General features: G+C 48.3%; 1 protein-coding gene across 2 annotated transcripts in view; it reads right to left on the bottom strand.

The window, feature by feature from the left end:
• LOC116940477 (GDNF family receptor alpha-4-like) overlaps nucleotides 1-21,314 on the bottom strand; it is a 53,540-nt gene that overhangs the window by 15,479 nt on the left and 16,747 nt on the right. For both annotated transcript variants that reach the window (XM_032950358.2, XM_032950357.2), the window contains exon 5: nucleotides 3,958-4,067. In XM_032950358.2, coding sequence (XP_032806249.2) covers nucleotides 3,958-4,067 — 110 coding nt within the window. The remainder of the gene's footprint in view (nucleotides 1-3,957; nucleotides 4,068-21,314) is intronic.

Consider the following 21,314-nt stretch of genomic DNA (forward strand, 5'->3'; position numbering starts at 1 on the left):
GTACTCATTTGAGGCTGAGTCGACCTAGGGGAAGCTTAGGTCCGGTTCCGATAATATAATTGTCACCGGTGTTGGTGGCCGTGAGCGGGAATCGAACTCGGTTCTCTGGTTCGTAGCGCAGCAGCGCAGCGCTCACCGCTGTACCCCCACTCCCCAACCCCCACTCCCCCCACCACCCCCACTCCCCAACCCTCACTCCCCCCCCCACTCCCAAACCCTCACTCTCCCCACCACCCCCACTCCCCCCAACCCTCACTCCCCCCACCACCCCCACTCCCCCCAACCCTCACTCCCCCCACCACCCCCACTCCCCCCAACCCTCACTCCCCCCACCACCCCCACTCCCCCCAACCCTCACTCCCCCCACCACCCCCACTCCCCAACCCCCACTCCCCCCACCACCCCCACTCCCCAACCCTCACTCCCCCCACCACCCCCACTCCCCAACCCCCACTCCCCCCACCACCCCCACTCCCCAACCCTCACTCCCCCCACCACCCCCACTCCCCCCACAACCCCCACTCCCCCCACTACCCCCCTCCAACTTCTGCCCACCCCACTCCTTACCCCCTAATCTCCACACCCCCAACCACTCCTTCCCAACTCCCTCCAATCGCAACCCCCCCCCACCACTCCCCCCACCTCCAGCCTCCCCCCACTTTATTTCCCACACGCTCGCTCGCCCCTTCAGGCGGAGTGGCCGTTTAAACATCACCACCATTAAGTACTTGAGCGGGCGCCTTGAGCCGTTTAGCGGAGGGCAAAAAAAGGATGCTGATCGACAGGGAAACTTCTAGGGAAAAAGTGGAACCGTCAGTAATTGCCGATAATTGCCTCCCCAATGTTTGGCTGCGGTATTGGCCACCACTCGTCAAAACACGGGCACAGAACCCCACTACGATAATCAATTAGCAGGCGGCGAAGATTTGTTGTTAAACCGATTTCCTCACTATAGATTATGAGATAACTTTCCCTTCGGATTAAAATTCGCTGTACAATTAACACATACTTCTTGATTAAAAACAAGCAAAAAACTAAAACACATTCGTCAATAACACCGTGATCTTAAAAATAAAATAGGCGACGTTTTGGGCAATGGGCCTGCTTCATAGCACATTGATGCTGCTTGATAGGCCTTCAAACCGTACCAATTATAACCACTGGAGTATCCTTCTGTGCATGTCAAGTAAAATAAAAACACATTCATTGCTCAAGCGAGCCCAGCGGGTGGTGCTAATCTGCATTCGTGGACCCGTGGCAGTCTCAAATTACAGCTACTGGTTGACCGTCCGCAACGTTATACTCATCTTTAGTCACCCCGCATGGATGATGTGCTGTGTGGGACTCCTTGACCAGAGTTTCACATTGCAACCTTTCAGATTGTGAGTTGAGCACTCTACCCACAGCATCCCTCAAACAGGCGTTTAATATAATGTTGCACAAGACAAATATTCCCCCGGATAGCCTAATAGACTGGAGGAGCAAGTGCTGTTAGCGAGTAGCACTTATGAAGGCTGGCACGGTACACAAGGCGGTGGGTGGCCAGCACCACGCCCGGCCGACTTTGCCACCAGAGTGCCAATGTTTACACACCGCACCAGATACTCATTTGAGGCTGAGTCGACTTAGGGGAGGCCCAGGACCGGTTCCGATAATCGTCACCGGTGTTGACCGTGAGCAGGAATCAAACCCGGTTTACTGGGTTCGCAGGGCAGCGCGCTAACCGTTGTACTACCGCTGCCCACTGGATGTTATACACATCGTGTACATAATGTATGCACCATCGGGGTATTGTCAGGAATGTGTTTGTCCTGGAATTTATCCGTAACAGCTCTTCACAAATGCCTGCAGTCTGTCCTTTTTTTCTTATGAGAGGACTACATTTTAATCTGCAGAAGCATGAATTACTCTAAACAAAGTTAAGCTTATTTTAAAGAAAGTATGATGAGTCATTTGAAAGTATTTTCCTGTATAATTACTTAAATAAGCATTCGCTGAATCATTTCCATTAAGCTGAATAATAATTCTTAAGGATTTCATAAAATAACTTGGCATAATTGCTCAGTCGATGAAACCAATTGAGTGGACGATGGAGTTTTTTATTACAGTTTCTTTTCGTGAGTATTTCATCTTGCGGAGTCTCAAGCGCGAATAAAATTTGGAAGAAAAGTACTAGGGCTGTTATTTTAAAATGCGAAGCATAACACTTAAGCATTCAAGAACATTGCGGGAAAATTAGACCACGTGGCAAAATGGTCAGTAGTTTATGTGAACGTGCAATACTTATGTACTTTCAAATATAATTATAACATTTCATTATTGTTGTCCCGACTAGGTTAATTTGAAAGCAGAAAAAACAGTCTGCAATTGAACGCAAGTTTTTTTTTACAAACTATATTTAAGGTACACGTGGACAATTGCCACAAACAAACTATATGTATGTCAACTGTCAATAATGCCCTGTTTATTAAACGTCCGAAATTTGGCAAAAAATTGCAGAGGCCCTAAATGTTTTGCTGTACGTATAGCGCCTCTAAATAATAACTCCGGTGAACCGAGGATTGCTGGGGTTCATAATTGTTGGATAACCTACGTATGACATCAACGATCGGCATGCTTAGTAGTCACTCGATAAGTATTCCAGGAGTAGGCTTTCACAGCTGCCTTGAGAGGCACTTAATGCACTAATTGCTTATTCTGAAGTTGTGGGAACATTGGGCCATGCTTCCGGAGTCAGTGGCTTGCGAACATGAAAACAACCGAATGCTGTTTGCAGTTTGGAGGTGTGCACGCTTTGAGTGTGCGATGGGATTGGGTCACATCCAATCTCATCGCAACCAGAATAGGAATAGGAGGTGATCGAATTGGAGGCGGTGGAACAGGTGATCGAATAGGTGGTCGCATCTGATCCGCGCTGTCCTAGTCATAGTTTCTCAGCAGCCCGAATAATTCAATGACCATCGGGAGTGATTGCAATCAAGATTTACATTACCGAGTAACAACGTGTGATCACGTAGCAATTTTGTAATTTAAATAACACAAGGAATGTTTAATTAATTAACAAAAACGTGTGTCGATGGCTTGTTAAAACAAAAGTTTTCTCAGTGGAGAGACTGTAGCCCAGGCAGCAGCACACGAGGTGGCAACGCTGAATACACAGAGGCCAACTCGGCGTGTTTTATGTTTGTGTTGAGCGGTGTTGTCTATCCCCTGCACCTCCGGATAAGCACGATTGGCTACTTACGGTGCGACAGAAGGTGAACATAGATTGGCTCTCGTTTGGGATTTGGATTTTTACGATGAAAAAAAACACACATTAATTGAAGAACGTCGAATTTTAGTTTTTAACTGTTGGAAAAAAAAAACTGGAATATGTTTGATAAAAGCTGGCAAGTGAACCCACGTCGCCACCAAGTTTGCTACACAGAGCACAGAGCCGTGTACTGGGCATGCTCCCCCCCTCCCTCCCTCACCAATTAGGCCTACTTTGCGAGGCTTCACTTGCGATGAAAACACCTCGTTGCACGGTCGATTTGTATTCCTCAAACTGCATATTCGATGCGGTGGGTTTTGTAAAACAGTGGCACATTAATACAGCCGGCGGTTTCCCTCACGATTGGGCATGGTGAGGGGGGAAGCACTCATCTCTACCCTGGGCTCGTAGTATACATTCCACATTGCTATGGCGGGGACAAGTCTTTTTTTCCATAGGACAACCGTTGTTGACTTCGCCCCCCCCCCACCGCCTCCCCCCCACAAAACGGGAGCCATTTTATCTACCACCAGAGAGACGAAGGGGCTTGACCAGGACTTGACCTCCACAATCTTCCGATGGCGAGGCGACACAATTTGCCACGGTACCACTTTGCCGGATCTCATGGGGCGTTCGCGATGGGTACGTTTGGTTTGTTTGTGGTGAAAAACAATAATGCTGTGTGGCGAAGAATGTGACCTGACCAATGAGTCCGGTGTAGGAGAGCAGACAGGAGGCGTAATTCTCGTTGTAGCATCCGCTGATGGACTTTTTGGAGGGGCTGCAGTTGATGATGAAGTCTGCCAGCCTTGACCTGGAGGAGGCAAAAAAAAAACACAGAAAGGAAGGGAAAGCGTTAGGCTGCAAATTGGAGAAGGATCCAGATGACCGGGTGCGGTAAGGGAAAAGTGATAGACCGCATTAGACGTGGAGGTACCTAAAAGGTTAGAAAAGTGTCGCCTAACAAAATTATGCGTTGCACCATTAGAGGCCACAGAGGCTGTCTGAGACCCGTGTAATCTAATTGGCGATGGTAGAATGGCATGGTAACTCTACACTCTCGCTCAGGGGCCGATGGCAGATGGAAGCAGCGGTACTGTATCCGTTGAAAGGTGCAACTCTAGAGAGTGTACGATCCGACACGGAGAATGAAGCCTTCGTGAGAAATGCAACATTAAGGGGGGCGGTGGGGGGGATGTGCGCTCATCCGCCTTGCGTGGTTGCATTCAACTGTAAAGCAGAGCGGGTTTAATGTAATGGAATGTATGATGAGAGTGACAATCTATATGGTAGTTAGAGTAATACATTTAAAATCGTAATGAAATGCTCTTGGGATTACACTATCAATGGCCCATTAACAATTCATAGTTTTCAGTGCAAGATGTGTCCAGACGACAGTGCTTATCTACGAATCCCCGATTTAAGTAATGCTTACTGCACTTAAAGGCAACGCAGGAAAACAGGATTGTGGTTCGCGTATTAAGATTGATCCGTGCGGCCAGATAACACGGTGCGTGAGTGACAGCGCTGAGCACTGTAATGGTCTCAGCGCAACCAGGCTCAGGGCGTCAGCCCACAGCTCCACCGTTTTTATTTCCTCCCCCCCCCCTTCCTCCTCGTCTATCAGCCCTAATCCCCCCCCCCCTCCCGCAGCATCTCCGCACATGCACACGCCTCTTCAAATTGGGGTCCCCCGCTCATAGCCTCTGAACCTCCAATTCCATCCTGCACGCACGCTCACCCCGTTACTCCCACGGCCTCATCGTCGTGGAACAGTGGAACAGTGAAACAGTAGAACAGTGGAACAGTAGAACAGTGGAACAGTGGAACAGTGGAACAGTGAAACAGTGGAACAGTGGAAGAGTTGCCTGAGCAAGAATTTATGGAACGGGGTGAGAGGGGGGAGGAGGGGGGGTGCGGAGCACGTGGTTAGGGGTAAGGATGCGGGGGGTCACTGGTTAATTTTGGGGGTCAACGCTATTGCACGTCACCCAAAGGTGGCTTTGTTGTTCTGCTTTGTCTCATTAAGGCTCGCGGTGCTGGGCGTTGAGAAAGTAAAGGGAGGGTGGGAGGGGTGGAAGGCCGCAATCGGCACACATATGTTTCTATTGGCGCCCCGTGGGCCACCGTAAACATTGTGCTTGAGCAAGGAGGGGCTCAGAAGTGGCACGCGCAGCCCCCTCGTCAGACACCTCCTCATGTTCGCTCGTTGCATGGTGCCCCCTTGTGCGTCTGATGTGGGTTCAGATGTTGAGAATAGGGGGCCATGCAATAACGCTGTTCTTGGACAGCTTTAATATTAAGGGATGGATGCATATTTGATTAATGTGCGCTGTAATAGAGGGGCCTCGCTTTTTTTCTCTCTCTCTCTCATTTTATTAATATCCGAGTGACAACCCCAATGAGATATAACATCTGTTTTAGAAAGGGCGGCTCTGGTCGCATGCGGGAATTTAAATTCTGGACCTCTTTTCCCATAAGAAAATCAATCCACGGAGCCATCCTTCCATCAAATTGTATACCACCACCATATATTACCCGCGGTGCTATTCATAAGAAAGCTCATTCAGATACATTATCTCTCTTAGAAGTTTGCTCCCGAAATGTAATGCCAAACATTATTGGGTACGAGAAAAAGGACTACTTTAAAATTATTGTTTCTACTTCACTGTAGGCTCATACAAAATGTTGGGTATTCTACTGAAATAACAATAAGATCTTCTTGTTCGTACGGCTGCTGTTGATGTAGAGGAACAGCTATGACTTGACATCGGGGCAGCTGGGCCAGATGATTGTGGAGCAGAGAAGTGCATCGCTGTGGTGATGATGATGATGATGCGTGTATTTTGAACTTCTTTCGCACCATGAATAGCCAACCGTGCTCATCGGAGGTGTGGGGGGAAGGACAAAAAAACTGAACACAAATCAGTTCTAGATAGCTCCAGCGGCTTCCTAATATCGTAAGGATGAGCGTTCCAGACGGCCGCACATGAAAGCGCGCAACATCAGTGACCGCCTTTGTTCGATGGCCAGCCAAAAGCCGCTGCTGTGAGGATGACCGGAGTGCGCGTGGTTGTTCATGCTCCGTGACGAGACGATGCCTCCTCCGTCAAACTGAATCCGGCGTGGAGTCGTTCTACTCCCAATCACCACATTCACCGCCGCACGCTGACCGCAGATTTTTAAAAGAACAAAATCCAATTGCGGGTCAAGAAACCGCATCTGCCGTTTGCAAGACGTCGCCTCATAACCACGACCCGCTGCGTGAATAAGAACGCAGCCGCCCGCATGTTGACGATCATGACGAGCTGCTGCGACTGAGACGGGCCTCACCTTGTGCATAGCTAACGGACGCTCGCGCGCCACCGTGGCGAGATGTTAACTACCTCGCCGGGTGTTTTCCACGAGGTCGTGGTTTCGATCCTGACTCTGACGCCTGTATATGTGGAGTTTGCGTGTCTCTCTCTCTCTCTCTCCCCCGTGGATTTTTCTCTGGGCCCTCCGATTTTCCCTTCCACATTTAGAATCAACATCACCACGCGTTCAGACGATTTGGCTGCTGACAATTTCCACACGTCGATAAGCTGCATCGCTGAGCTTATCATTCGTGATGGCCAGGTCGCTTCTGACAAAAAGAGCTACATAGCTCAGCGGACCTTACCTGGTGAAAATCAAACTTTAGTTTGATCAAATTTTAGTTTGATTTTGCTTGGATGCGTTCGCGAGTGAAACTGCGACTCCCTCTCCCCCTCCCCTCCGCTTGATGTCCCCGTGCCGTCACGTCTCCTGACAACTCGCGATGCTCCCCACCTCGCCCCTTCCGTCGTGCTTTTCACTTCTATTCACGCTGTGAGCGGCGGTAGCAGCAGCGGCAGCCACCCAGCTGCTGTGCGCGCGTGTGGTCCTCTAGCGGGGGGGGGGGGGGGCTATTTACAGTCGCCGTCCTCTGTACGTCCCGCAACGTGGACAGCTGTTAGCGCGGTGACCCCCCCCCCCCTGCCCCGTGCGCGGGTTACGAGGGTGTGTGGCACTGGGGTGTCCGACTCTCTACTTTGCACACGCACGCGACAAAGATAAAGATCCCCCCCCCCCCCGTGATAGCCTTAACAGACTGTTGGGGCAAGTGTAATGAGCGAGTAGCTGAAAAGTGTGAATCTGTGGCCAATGTAATTGTTCGTACACGCGGATAAACATGGCTAAAACGGCACTCACCCTGCATCTCTGTAACAGGCGTGTGAGCTGTAACAGGTGTGAATGTAACAGGTGTGTGTGTGTGAGATGCACACCGGATGTGCCGCCTCTTCAATGCCCTTGACGTGCCCAGCAGACTCTCTGCCGCTGTCTCCTCAAGGGCGATGTTTACTCATCGCACCAGGTACTCATTTGAGGCCGAGTCGACCTGCGGAATTCCCAGGACCGGTTCAGATCATCGTCACCGGTGTTCTCCGTGTGCGGGAATCGAACTCGGGTGGCCGGGTTCATAGCGCAGCGTGCTCACCGCTGCACGCGCAACATGCGCTGCATAGTTTTGAAAACCACTCTGGGCTTAATCCCAAGTAATGCCAATGTACAAACTCTGTGAATGTGAATAAATCATCAAATTAATGCATTATTAATGTTGCGTTCCTGCTCAAAACAAGCGGAACAAGGTACACGTGTGTCCGTCCAAATAATCTCCATATTGACCACCCCTTGTAACACAGGACAAAGATTCCCAAAGCCTTTAGACTGTCAGAGTTAGAGCTGTTCGCGAACGCCTGTTAAGGCTGAATCGGGTGCACGAAGAAATGTGTGACCAGCATGCACCATGCCTGGCCGCCTTTGTCTCTTCACCATTAAATTTTGATTTAAAGCTTTCGTGACTGCAGGGATTCATATTCTTGGCTCTTTCTCTCCACCATTGTTTAAGTAGGGGCTTCTTTTCAGGCTGAGCCTACCTATGGGAGGCCGAGGACTGGTTCAGATATAACTTGCTGCTGATGTTGGCTGTGGGTGGGAATCAAGCTCAGGTTATGTGGCCTTGGTAGTGCAGTGGGGGCCATCCAAATTGTCCCCATATACTGTCCATACACACGTGCACTATATATGTGTGCCAAAGAGCTATCGCATTAAATTTGTGTAATGAACACAGCAAAGCTCAATAGTGCATTTTAGAGATAATCATTTTTTTAGATCACCCTCCCAATGCGTCATTTGGTTTCACAGGACAGAATTGCTGCACATTTTCCCCATGAAGGCATGTGTGGGTGAAGATAACTGCGAGTAGCCCAAAAGGCATTTTTGAGCTGTTTAAAGTAATTCCGGTCCATCGTGCCATAGTTCACACCACGGCCCAATTTCATTTGCCAGGCCACACGAGTCCCGAGGTAGACTAAGCTTACGATATTGCCCTCCACCCACTGCTGCTGACGAACGGGATCTTGCTGTGTCCATGCAAGGGGCAGCAGGACAGCAGGCACAAATGTTACGCATTATAAGTTAGACTGGTTTGTCAGATCGTGTACATAATGCACTTCCATAAATAAAACAATCAATCCATGGTGACGCTTGTATATTTGGGGTTGGCTTGTTCTCCCCGTGGTCGCGTGGATTTTTTCTCCGGGTCCTCCGGTGTTTCCCTCCACATTTAGAAACATCACGTGTTTAGACTATTTCGATTATTTTGCTGCTATAAATGTCCAAATGATGGACCACTTTGTTGAGCTATCATTTGTGGCCAGGTCGCTTCTGAAAAGGAAGTTGCTACCTCAGTGGGCTTTGCCTGGTAGGATGGGGATGGTTTAGTCTTGTATTTGTTTACCTTTATTATACGTTGCACTACTATCGAGTTTTGTACTGTTTGTTGTAACGTTTTTACGCGCCCCGACTGAACGTCTGTGAAAAATAGCTTTACAGTATAAATACATATTTTGATTCTGATCATATCACACAACGTTAAATATATACTTGGGACAAAATAGGTGGAATTTTCTTAGCGAAAATGTAAAATAACAATTACACAAAAAAATCACACACAATGTCCGTTGTCTAATCGGATCTCAGAAGATAAGCAGGGTTTGAGCCTCGCTAGAGCTTGGATTGGAAACAACATTTGCAAGATACGGGTGCAGTAGGCATTGTGGGCAGTGGAGACAAATCCATTGATCTGCAATCTCCCCCACCCCCACCTTCAACAAAAAACATTGACCAGCGTGGTGAAGTATGGTTAAATAACGATAAAACTGGCCAGATTTTGGGGGAGGCCCTCATCCAGCGGTGGATTGACAAAAATGGATGGACATACACAAGTACAGTTGTACTTATATTACTTTATAAATATTTTTTTTATACATTACTTAAATTATATATTTCCTCATTTGGTCCGTGTGTCCTTTCACAGGCTTGCTATGTTTCATGGGAGGGCAGAGACTGGATTCACCTTCATTTTTCCCGACGAGTTGAATACCATCGTGTGTTTTATTTTCAAGACTCTTTATGCTCATTCACATTCTGACAAATCTGTGGCGCAATGGATGTCATCCAAGTGGCGGCAGCGGCGGGGAGAGAGTCTGCTTGGCACGTAAAGGGCATTGAAGAGGCGGCACATTCATTGTGCATCTCACACACACCTGTTACATTCACACCTGTTACAGCTCACACACCTGTTACAGAGATGCAGGGTGAGTGCCGTTTTAGCCATGTTTATCCACGTGTACGAACAATTAAATTGGCCACAGATTCAAACGTTTCAGCAGTGTTGGTGAAACGTAGAATTGAGCACAATTCCACACACACGGGAAAATGAACGGGTTATCAACAATGGAAATCTGTCCAATTATCTTTTTTAGGCTATATTGTAAAATGGAAATGTAGCCATGCGATTCCAACTAAATACTTCTCTTTGATGTGTTAAACAGGCGTTACTGCAAGTGAGCATACGCCGTGAGATAATTCTGAAAATAAATATCCACATCAGCAGAGGTAAATGAAACAGCAGACTACAAACACATGTACGCAATCACGTCTCCAGTATAGCTATATCAAGAGACACACTTTGCACCCGTTTGGTTGTGTATTAATGCACGAGGAAGCCATCAAATGGGAACACAATATGCTTTCATCAGTTACAAATTGTCTGTTAACTTGAAAGGCCTGTCTCTGTTATCTCAAGAACAGAAGATTGGAACCAGGAGTACAATTAAGTAAAATAAATACAGTGACCAATGATGTTAGCTGCTTGGCACGAAAAATTTGATGTGCTTTGTGGCAGGCGTTAACTATACAGTATGATGTGTTACAGTATATTCAGTGGGATGACGGTGATGAGTATTGCAAGAAGTAATAAATACGGCCTCTTAGAAATGTAAACAAAAAACTGTTCAGGATTATTGCCGGCTATCGAGTGATCTCTCTATGTATGTTGAACTTCTCTCGCGCCGTATGTAGCCAGCCGTGTGCGGACCGGAGGTGCGGATGATGATGATGTCTATGAGCAGGGCAAATAAATTAAATCCTTGACAGCTCACAAGCCGATTGTTGTGAATGCCACAAAGCAGCAGGTTAGGCGGTGATTCGCATTAACCTCCAGCGGTGTGCTTTAGGCGCGTGCCAAAAACGACAACTCAGCAGAGACTTGTTGGGCAAATGTCGAAGGCAAGGTTTGGATCATGTGAACCTTTCCTCTGGCAGGGCGTACCGACGTTGTTACCGAAACAATTTGAAACGTATGCATAACGTGTGGACACATTTGTAATGTGGATTACTGATGGAATTGATTTTCACACGGCATATATATGTGTACAGTATAACCTACTAAAGTGCTGGAATTATTTTACATTGCAGACACAAAACTACAGATCAAGGACAGGAGCATAAAACTAAAGACATTGGGAGCAGGCTGTAAAGAGTCCAGCAAACTTGTACATGCATCATTAGGGTATTTGTCATTGCATTTTTGTATTTGTCATTGTAAATATTCATGTAAAACTAAGGACAAAATCGGCCTACCTTGTTGGTACGCCGTCACAATTCAGTCACAGAAACTGTTACGAATGCATTGAGGTCATTCTCTATTCACGATTGGATGAAGGCCGATCTATATTTGTGCTTATTACCTCACTCTTGTGCAGTTACATTTATACAATTACCGTAATTGGTTTTAAAAGCACATGCATAACGCAATTGACTAATGGCACAATACAAAGCCATTATTACGATGGATCATTGTTAAACCAGTTAATGCAATGAACCATCTTTATACACTTCCCAAATTGCCCATTCACAGCCGCCAATGAAACGAGCCGCCGTTCCATTTGTTAACCGAACGAAACGCTGACCCAGCGACAAAGACGAATGCCATAAAATTTGAGGTTCAACCATGCTGCACGTGTAGCACTGTATCTTGAGACGAAGCCGTGGACAAGGGAGTCTTATTAAAGTCAGTCTGGCATAAAGCAAATTAAATCCAGCGCCGTTGCTGTCGGCCCAAGCGAGGCGCATGCGTGTGTGAATGCACACGGGCACGAATGAATGGGCGCTCGGAATCGCGCTAACACGGACTTCTTTCCGTCTCACGGGCTAATGAAAAACACTTTGTCTTTCCGTGCATTAGAGCAGGGTCCAGCTCCACAAGCACGTGTAGAATATGTAGAATGCACGGTCCCAAATGGCTTTAATGAGCTTCGTTGTGAAAATAGAAAGAAAAAAAATTATAACGTGCCCATTACTGAACTAGTTATTGTCTTCTTTTAAAACGGATACATGGGTAGCTAATAAGAATATGATAATTGAACAGCCCTTTCTCAATCCAGTGTGGGAAGGTTTCCTCCATTCTGGATTGACTGGGTGGGGGGGGGGGTTGGCCATACTTCACCACGCTGGTCAGATACCACTCGCTACCAATGTCAGCCATATCCAGGAATCAAACTCCACTCGCCAGGTTCACTTTGCCACCGCTTTAGTTAAATTGTGGACCATTCTTTTTTGGGGAAATGTATTTGCAGACGCTTCATTTTAAAATTTAAAAACCATGGCATCGCCACACAGTGACTTACTTTTTCCAAATTCTGTAAATGTCTTTAACGTCCGCTTTAGAACGTACATACTACTTCTGGTAATGAAATTACCAGTCAAATATAAAACAAACCCTATATAAGCCTACTGGGCTTATATTAGGTACACAAACGAGTGTGCGCTTACTGGATGCGGACATATGTACCCTAAATGCACACAACAATTATACACGCTCTTGATGTGTGTTGACATGAAACTGGGCCGCAAGGTGTGAATACCAGCATAATAGCCCGTAATGTGCAATGTCCTCTGATTCTCATGCTCAAAGCAAACGTATTCCATGTAAATGGGGCGGGGGAGGAGTTGTAATTAAACATTCAACAATGCTCCAGTGCTTAGCAGTCGCTAGCAGTGAATAAGATCGAAAATGCAATAAAATAATAAAATACACCTCGACTCGATCAGCCGTTTCTTAAGTAGCCCAGCAATCATCGAGCCTGGAGCGTGCGATAGGCTTTGCGTATTGCAGCGGTCCGTCGGAATAGTTCCCGTATGCAAATTAAGTGGCCCCGACTATTGAGACGCAATAGTTGTGTTGACGTCGTCATCGTCGTTACGTGTACAGCGTTAAAGGGATGTTTGATGATGAAGCTAGAGTTCACGTGGTGGCTGCTGTTATGCGTCGTCAAAGCGAGTTGGGCGATCGCCAATGCCACGGCTGCGTATTGACTCAAAACGTTGTTTTGGAACATTGCACACGCTGCGTTGTTTCCAGTCGCTGCAGATCATTCTCACAAAGTAGGCAGGCACTCGTTGGTGCATGGGCGAGTGGGTGGGTGGTGAGTGAGTCGGTGGGTGAGTGGGCGAGTGAGTGCCTGAGTGAGTGAGTGAGTCAATGAGTGTGTGAGTGAATCGCTAAGTGAGTGTGTGAGTGAGTGAGTGTGAGCAGCGATTTGCTGCTGCTGTGTTCATGCTGTGGAGCGCAGGCAAGCAAAGCAATGATGTCCGGCTCATGCTAGGCGACGTGGTGCATGCTTGCTTGCTTGCATATCCAGTGATTAGAAATCAGAAATATTCATTCCCGAACGGACTTATTCCGATGGCGGATCTTTCCATTGGGCAAGGCAAAGACAAAGATCCCCCCGTATAGGCTCAACAGACTTTTGGAGCAAGTGCTGTTAGCGAGCCGGGTGGCCAGCGCCACGCCCGGCGGCCGCCTTTGTCTCCCTCGTGGCGATGTTTACACACCCGCACCAGGTACTCATTTGAGGCTGAATCGACCTAGGGAATGCCCGGGACCAGTTCAGATATTCGGTAAAACCTGCCCGACCAAAGTCATCCCGGAGACGCGATGAGCGACCGCGAACCGGGAGGAGGCCCCACCGGCAACCGAGGAGAGGGGCACGCGTTGCACGTTGCTCTAACAAGTTGCGAGACACACAGGGGGACTGCGACATCCCCACGCCGTGAACGCCAAAGGGCATCACACGGACTGCTCACGATTCCGGTGCGATGTCAACGCTTTTTGTTTGCTCTTGAAAAGTACGATAGAAAAAAAATCCATTAAGGCAAACATCTCTGTGTTTTAAAATGCCTATCAATCCCCCCCCTCCCCAAAACAACCATTTCTCATTAAGAATGATCAGTGCGAGACTAAAAGAACATCAGAGAAATATTACTATTCTCCAATGCAACTGTCAGCAGTAGCAGAACACGCGTGCCAACAAGGACACTCAATTGATTTTGATAATGTTGAAGTTTTGTGCAAAACTAGCTTCTACTGGCCAAGACTAATTAGCGAATCTATCGAAATTAAAATAAATGAAAATAACTTTAACCATTCGGATAGCTACCGTCTTAGTGCTGCGTGGAAGCTAATGATCAAATAATACATTATTTAAATGGATGCCTACAAAGGGCAGCGTACTTCAATAGGGATTACCGTTGGTAGTGCTATTTTAATAAACACAATAGACAGGAAGGAAAAGTTCAAAGGGCTCGCGTAATGCACATGCATAATGTACGTTGCCTCAGAAATTCCCCACCCCTCCGCCCACATTGTGCAAGAGCGCAGAAGGGTGGTCAACGCATCTACGCCTCTATATAAGGAACGAAACAGTAAGACTTCTCCACAAATTTGTCTATCGCCTGATGAAGCTAGTTGTAATTACTGGCGAAACGTCGTACTCAGCTTGTAAATGCTGTGGCTTGGCTCTCCAACACACCGGTGTGCTGTACTAGTGACGAATTGGCCACGTTTTGTTTACGTGACAACCCTTACTAGTTGGCTTTGTCGGGTGGTGGCGGGTTTTAACGACATTTATATATTTACGCGATCTAACCCAAAAACCTCTTTGATGGATGAAATGTCCTCCCAGCGTGAGCACATATAAATATATATAAAACGCACGGCTGCATGGAAGGAACAGACGGATGTATTTTTCAGTATTTTACAACGCCTTCCATAAAATGAGGTAATAACCACAATGCGAGATGGCAACAGAGCCACTTAAAATGCCCCTGTCATACCTCGTTTACCATGGCCAAAGAGGCAGCTCCTTTAGCCCCGCAGATGCGTAGTTCACGTGTCTCTGCCGTCTCCTTTCGTTTTTTTTTTTACCGAGAGATTAAATAAAACCGATTGAGGCACATGAAGCATTGCCTCTTTTGCAAGGGCGACCCCGGTAATAAATCCTGAAAATAGTAATTTAACAATTCACAGCCGATCGTCAATCCATTGCTGGATAGAGGTCTTCCCCACGCTGTGCTGGTGGTTGTGTGACTGCTGTGCTTCTCCACGCTGCTCAGTGCGGGTGCCACGGTGGCGAGATGTTAATTACCTCGCCTGGTGTACAAGAGGTCGTGGGTTCAATGCCGACCCCGACGACCGCCTACTGCATATTTGGAGTTTGCATCTCCCTCTCTCTCTCCCCGTGGTCGCGTGGATTTTTCTCCGGGTCCACCGGTTTTTCCCCTCCACGTTTAGGATCAACATGCGTTTAGAGCGTTTGGCTGCTATATATTTCCACGTGATAGGCCACTTGATTGAGCTATCATTTGGGGCCAGGTCGCTTCTGGAAAATAGTTTAGTTTAGGGTGGTGAAGGAGGAAGCCTCGGACTCGTTCAGATGTCACCACTGATGCTTGTCATGGCCAGAAATCTAACAATAGTAGTCCAAAAAAACCCGCCACTTTTTTAAAATTTTCTTGCTGGGGTTTTCACACCTGATGATGATGATTGCTTGTGTTGCAGTCGAAACGTCGTGAGAATTTTATTGTTTTATATTTTTATTATTTTATTGTTTCCCTTCTACGTGACTTTACCGAAAGAACCAAGAATATAATAATAGTCCAGATCAACTCACGGTATACTAACCACTGCACTCCGGTTCGTAGCTCTCTGCTGTGAAGCAATTACATCACAGTGAAAATTCATTAAATGTAAAACCACATTTTTATTTTACGGGGTTCGGAGCCGTCATTAGTAACTGGGTTGAGAGCAATGGCTTCAGAGTGCATGAAAACGAGATTTAACCCTGCTTGGGTGATGGGTTAATCTTGTCGCATGGGGTCAAGAAGCTGTGGGTCTTCGGCAGTAACCCACCGCACGTGGCTTTTATGACTGTGCCGAGTGCAGTGTGTTACGTAAAGGGACAACCGAGCCCAGCCAATTTTATCCACTCATGTGGGTCTCGGCAGTAGCATGGGAGGCACATCACCAAATATGTTTTCTTTTTTTATGGCAGAGCCTGCCCCTCTAAGTTGAGAATGCTAATACGAAGCTCAACAATCAAATCGTTCACTCCGTACGGCGATGCCTGCCGGCGGGTTTCTGTTTCCATGATTAACATCGGGCGGCGTAAATTAAAACGCAGCAGCGGCTGCTGTGATCAGCGTGACGATCTCTGCTCGTGCCGTGATCGCACGAATATATTTTAACTTCGAAATTAAGCTCCAACGGGAACACCGTATGGCGACCCGCCGGGAGGAGTTGCCAGCCGCTGCCAGCCTTGTTTTTATTCACACAGCCATCGTGTGCTTGATTGATTGATTGATGTGGAGAAAATAATCTTGTAAAACCCAACATTTTAATTTATATATATAATTACCAAACAACCTTCTTTGACGAAGCGAGGAAGCACCTAAATAAACAACGCTATTGTATCAGTGCCGGATTAAGCTAGTGCGGGGCATGTAGCATATTTTATAAAGGGGCCCTACATAAATAAATATAAAAACACACATTTCTTTACTTGCATAGTAAAGTAATTGTATTTTTTCATTTGCTATACAGCCAGATAATACGACAAATCGCTAACCGTAAACACTCAGTCGTTTATAAAAGTTGAAGGCAGTATAGTACTATAGTAATAGAGCAAGTGCAAAACCACCCAACCGGAATTGATAGCTTGAAAGCATTTGGCGCGGGGCCCTTTAAAATGCGGGGCCCGTAGCTACAAATGGAGCTACTTTTGTTACTAGGATAATCCGGCTCTGTATTGTATGCGACTTTTTTTGTCTTATATTCAACACTTTGGTTCTTTCGGTAAAGCCACGTAGGTAGAAAAATAAAATAATAATATATTACGACGTTTCGATCGCAAACACAAGCGGTCGTCCTCAGGCGGAAAATAATAATGATCCAGAAGTGGAGTGGCTGAACCAGCGAGAGAGCTGTCACGACAAGAGGTGTTATATATATGTGTGGCGAAGGACAAGCAGGTGGGGTCTCAGCTGGAAAGGAATTCCATCCCCGGAAGCTGTGGAAAACGTTAGATATGACACACCACCCACAATGGTGCGCTGAAAGACGAAGCCGCGGTTATTTCACGTTTTTTTTTTAGTTTTCAACGCTAAAGTGAGGAGGTGGCTCAGGCAGACTTGCGAGTGAGACGCTCCACCTTTGATGGATTCCCCCATGGTTGAAATACACTTTAACAAATAACATGTCAACAAACAAACAAAAAGACTCGATTTTTCTTTTTCTTTTTTGAGAGCGGAGCGTTTTACGGCCCGAAATAGTCGAGCAGAGGACGCTCGTTCTGCTTCTGCCTTTCTTTGCTTTGTCGATGGCTTGCGCCGCCGAGGGCTCGCGGACGAACGCGCGAACGCGCGCAACGCCTCCGATCGCGAGCAACGCAGGCGCAGTGGCGGCGGACGACGCGAAGCCCGAAGAGCGATGGGGGGGGGGCCCGCGGGGCCCCCCCCCCCACTCCCCACGGTGCCCATCGCCCTATCCTGCCCGGGCCCCCCCACCTCCCCCCCACCTCCCACCCGGGCCCCCCCCCACTCCCCCCACTACCCCCTGGGTCCCCCCACTCCGCTCCGCCCCCCACCTCCCACCCGGCCCCCCCCCCACTCCCCCCCGCCCCCCCCACTCCCCTTCGGGTCCCCCCCACTCCCCCCCGCCCCCCCCACTACCCTCCGGGTCCCCCCCCCACTCCCCCCCGCCCCCCCCACTACCCTCCGGGTCGCCCCCACTCCCCCCCGCCCCCCCCACTACCCTCCGGGTCCCCCCCCCACTCCCCCCCGCCCCCCCCACTACCCTCCGGGTCCCCCCTTTCCCCTTCCCTCCGGGCTCTGGTGTACACGAGCCGCCCCCTCCCCCCGGGCCCCTCCCCCCCGGGCCCCTCCCCCCCGGGCCCCCCCCACTCCCCCCCGGGCCCCCCCACTCCCCCCCCGGGCCCCCCCACTCCCCCCCGGGCCCCCCCCCACTCCCCCCGGGCCCCCCCCACTCCCCCCCTGGCACCCCCACTCCCCCCCCCCGGGCCCCCCCCACTGCCCTCCGCCCCCTACTCCCCCCCGGGCCCCCCCCACTCCCCTCCGCCCCCCTACTCCCCCCCGGGCCCCCCCCCACTCCCCCCGCCCCCCCTGCCCCCCTCCTCTCCCGCTGCGAGCTTCGTCTGCAAGTGCGGCCGAGTCGACTCGGCGCTGCCGCCTGTCAACTCGGCCTCGTGCCCCTCGCGACTCGCTCTGAGGCGCCGCGAACGTCCGTCTCGACGGCCCTTGGCATGGGCACGCCGCAGCAGGCGACCCCGAGTGACCCCTTTTTAATAAATAAATAAATGAATTAAAACGAAACCATTAGGCCCTGCAGCAGCGTTAACGGGGTGTCGGTTTAACGATGTGGGAAGAGTGCACGCTCATTACGAATGCAGATTGTGTGACGACGTTGCATTATCGCAGGAAGAAAAGGAACGCAGCCGACGAGTACTCTAATGCAGGAAGGGTACACGCTCCTTTATTCATACATTTTATTTATTAAACAGCTCCGTCAATATCCTTTGCTCGGAATCGCTTCACAAAATGCCCACGTGTAGTAGTAATAATAATAATAATACTTCTCAGGGATGCTAACGCTTTGAGCGCAGGACTTTACAATCTCCTGGCGCGGCATTTGTTGCCGATGCCAAAGTTGATCAAAGCCCCCGTTTCGTAAACCAAAAGTTAAGCTCAATTTGTGCACCACTGTCGATCGCAGGGCCACGTGTGGGTGGGGTAAAGTGTGGGTACTCCCACCTCGTCTATGAGCGGTTCTCTGGGCTCACCTTCAAGGGATGCCCTTCCTCTACCGTGGCATCAAGGCTGCACCTTTTACCTATTCTACACACTTTTATTTATTTTTTTAAACTCGCAGTCGTTTTAATCTGCGCGCGTCATTTACGCTTTGGCTCGTGTCCTGAACGTCACAAGTTGAGCATTGTTAGCAATGCATTTATTTATTTTGTGAGCAGATTATATATGTGTTTGGTAATTTTCACACATGCAGACTTGTTCTAGAGTTTACATATATATAGTATACCTCGATTACCAAAATAATCTCTAAAACAGTGTATTTCCGTACATTATAATTTTAAATGGATTTCAGGAATAATGAACAAATATCAGGACGAGGTTTATTTTGAGTGCGCACGCCGCAACAGCCATGCCAGATGTTCCAGTGGGACTCTGCCAATCCAGTTGATTGTTTTTATTAGACTTGTATTATTATTATTCATCATCATCATCATTATTATTATTCAAGAACCCAAAGACATGGATGACAGTCCGGAGAAATACGTCCTCAAGTCGGGAGGGCATCAACGGGAAGCACTTTGGGCCCACTGCCCGACTACCATCGTGGGGGAGCAGTAGATTTGTTGGGCAGGGAAAATGAGGCAATCCGATGAGCTATGAAGCTCTTTTTCACATGTCCAGTAGGGGCACGTGGCCAGAAGGCTACAACAACAAACGGTACAAAAACACGATAGGAGTGCAAAGTATAGGAAAATGAGGAAATCACTCAAACAAAAAAAACATTACAAATTAAACGAAACTAATTTTATTTTACCAGGTAAGGCCCCAATGAGCTCTTAGCTCCTTTTTCAGAAGCGACCTGGCCATCACGAATGATAAGCTCAACGAAGTGGCTTATCATGTGGAAGTTTATAGCAGCAAAATAATCTTTAGAGGGAGAGGGGAGCGGGAGACGATAACAAACAACAAAACAAACAACGGAAATAAAATAACACAAACGCGATGCCCGAACTTATCAATATTGTATTCCCCTACGAAATGGTGGAGCGTCAAGAGACCCATTGCCCTCCCACCCCCCCCACCCCCTCTCTCTCGTCCTGATCCCCCAATTTTTCTGGCCGTTCATGCTGGCTTCAAAAAGAAACGGGGATGCACGTCGCCTCCTCTGGTAGTACAGTCAATTGAGTGATCGATAGTTTTCCCACAAAAGGGTACACGCGTTGTGTTGTGAGCCACATGCTACGATATTTGTATAAATCCTGCGACGGCTCACCTTTTATAAAGGTCGTATTATTTGAATACGAAATTCTATGCTTATCTCACCATTGTAACCTCAACCAACCTTGCGTATGCTTTTTTCCCCCCTTTCTGTCTGTCCTGAGATAATAAGCGCTTCGGTGACCTTTCACTGCAACGTAAAGGGTCATTTATCCCAGCATGAATGCTTAACACGGATACTTGTTGTAGTCAATATTTTCATTCTCGAATTCTGCAGGCTTAGCTGGATGCACAATACTAACTGTGCAGAATACTTAGCCTACATCAACTAAAACGCCTCAATGAGCAGTCATCTTCCTACACAATTAGAATCAGAGCATTCTCTTGAACTAAAATGCAAAAAAAACGAATAAACAAGTGATCTGATAACCAATTACCGTTCTGTGAACTCGAACACTCTTCAGTGAATGCATTTATCGCAGCAAAGTGACACAAATTATCCAAATCCAGGCAGGCAAGAAGCATATGGCAGTGAACTGATGAGGGATAATTACACAAAGATGTGTAAAATCACGATTTTGTCAGTTGTTTGGTAAATGGCGAAAGTAGTCTATTTACATGTAAAAATATGCCTTTTTCAGCAGGTTCCCCCCTTCCCCCCACGAATAAATATAACTCATTACGCGAGGTTTTTGACTCCGGAAACAAAACACATGCGCATTCCTCTTGGGCGCCCACGTTCGCCTAGAGGTGAGGCAGTCTGCCGGCCCTGCAGTGGTTGGGATTCGCGTTCTAAATCGCCACTGCCCCTGCAAGTCTGAAACGGTCAAGCCGTCCCCCCCCCCCCCCCCGTATAGCCTTAACAGACTGTTGGGACAAGTGCTGTTAGCGAGCACCTACTAAGGCCGGCACGGCACACGAGGGGATGGGTGGCCAACACCGCGCCCGGCCGCCTTTGCCTCCCCGATGGTGACGTTGACACACCGCTACCAGGTACTCATTTGAGGCTAACTCGACCTAGGGGAGGCGCACGAGCGATTCAGATAATCGTCACTGGCGTTGGCCCATGAGCGGAAATCGAACTCGGGTTGCCAGTTCTCTAAGCGCGGCGCGCTAACCGCTACTCCTTGCTGATCTCGTCAAGGAATATAAACCAGCACGCGAACTCCAGTTATCCTCGCAGCGGCTTTTGGCTCGACATTGAACAAAGACGGTCACCGCATTGCACGCTTTCGGATGCGCTTCTGCGGCCGTCTGGAACGCTCTTCCTTCCGATATTTGGAAGCCACCGGAACTACGTACTTTTAAATCTAAATTGAACGCTCATTTCTTTAAA

Source organism: Petromyzon marinus, chromosome 9, assembly GCF_048934315.1.
Source record: "Petromyzon marinus isolate PM22_M1 ecotype Great Lakes invasive population chromosome 9, UKy_Petmar_22M1.pri1.0, whole genome shotgun sequence".
Lineage (NCBI taxonomy): Eukaryota > Metazoa > Chordata > Hyperoartia > Petromyzontiformes > Petromyzontidae > Petromyzon > Petromyzon marinus.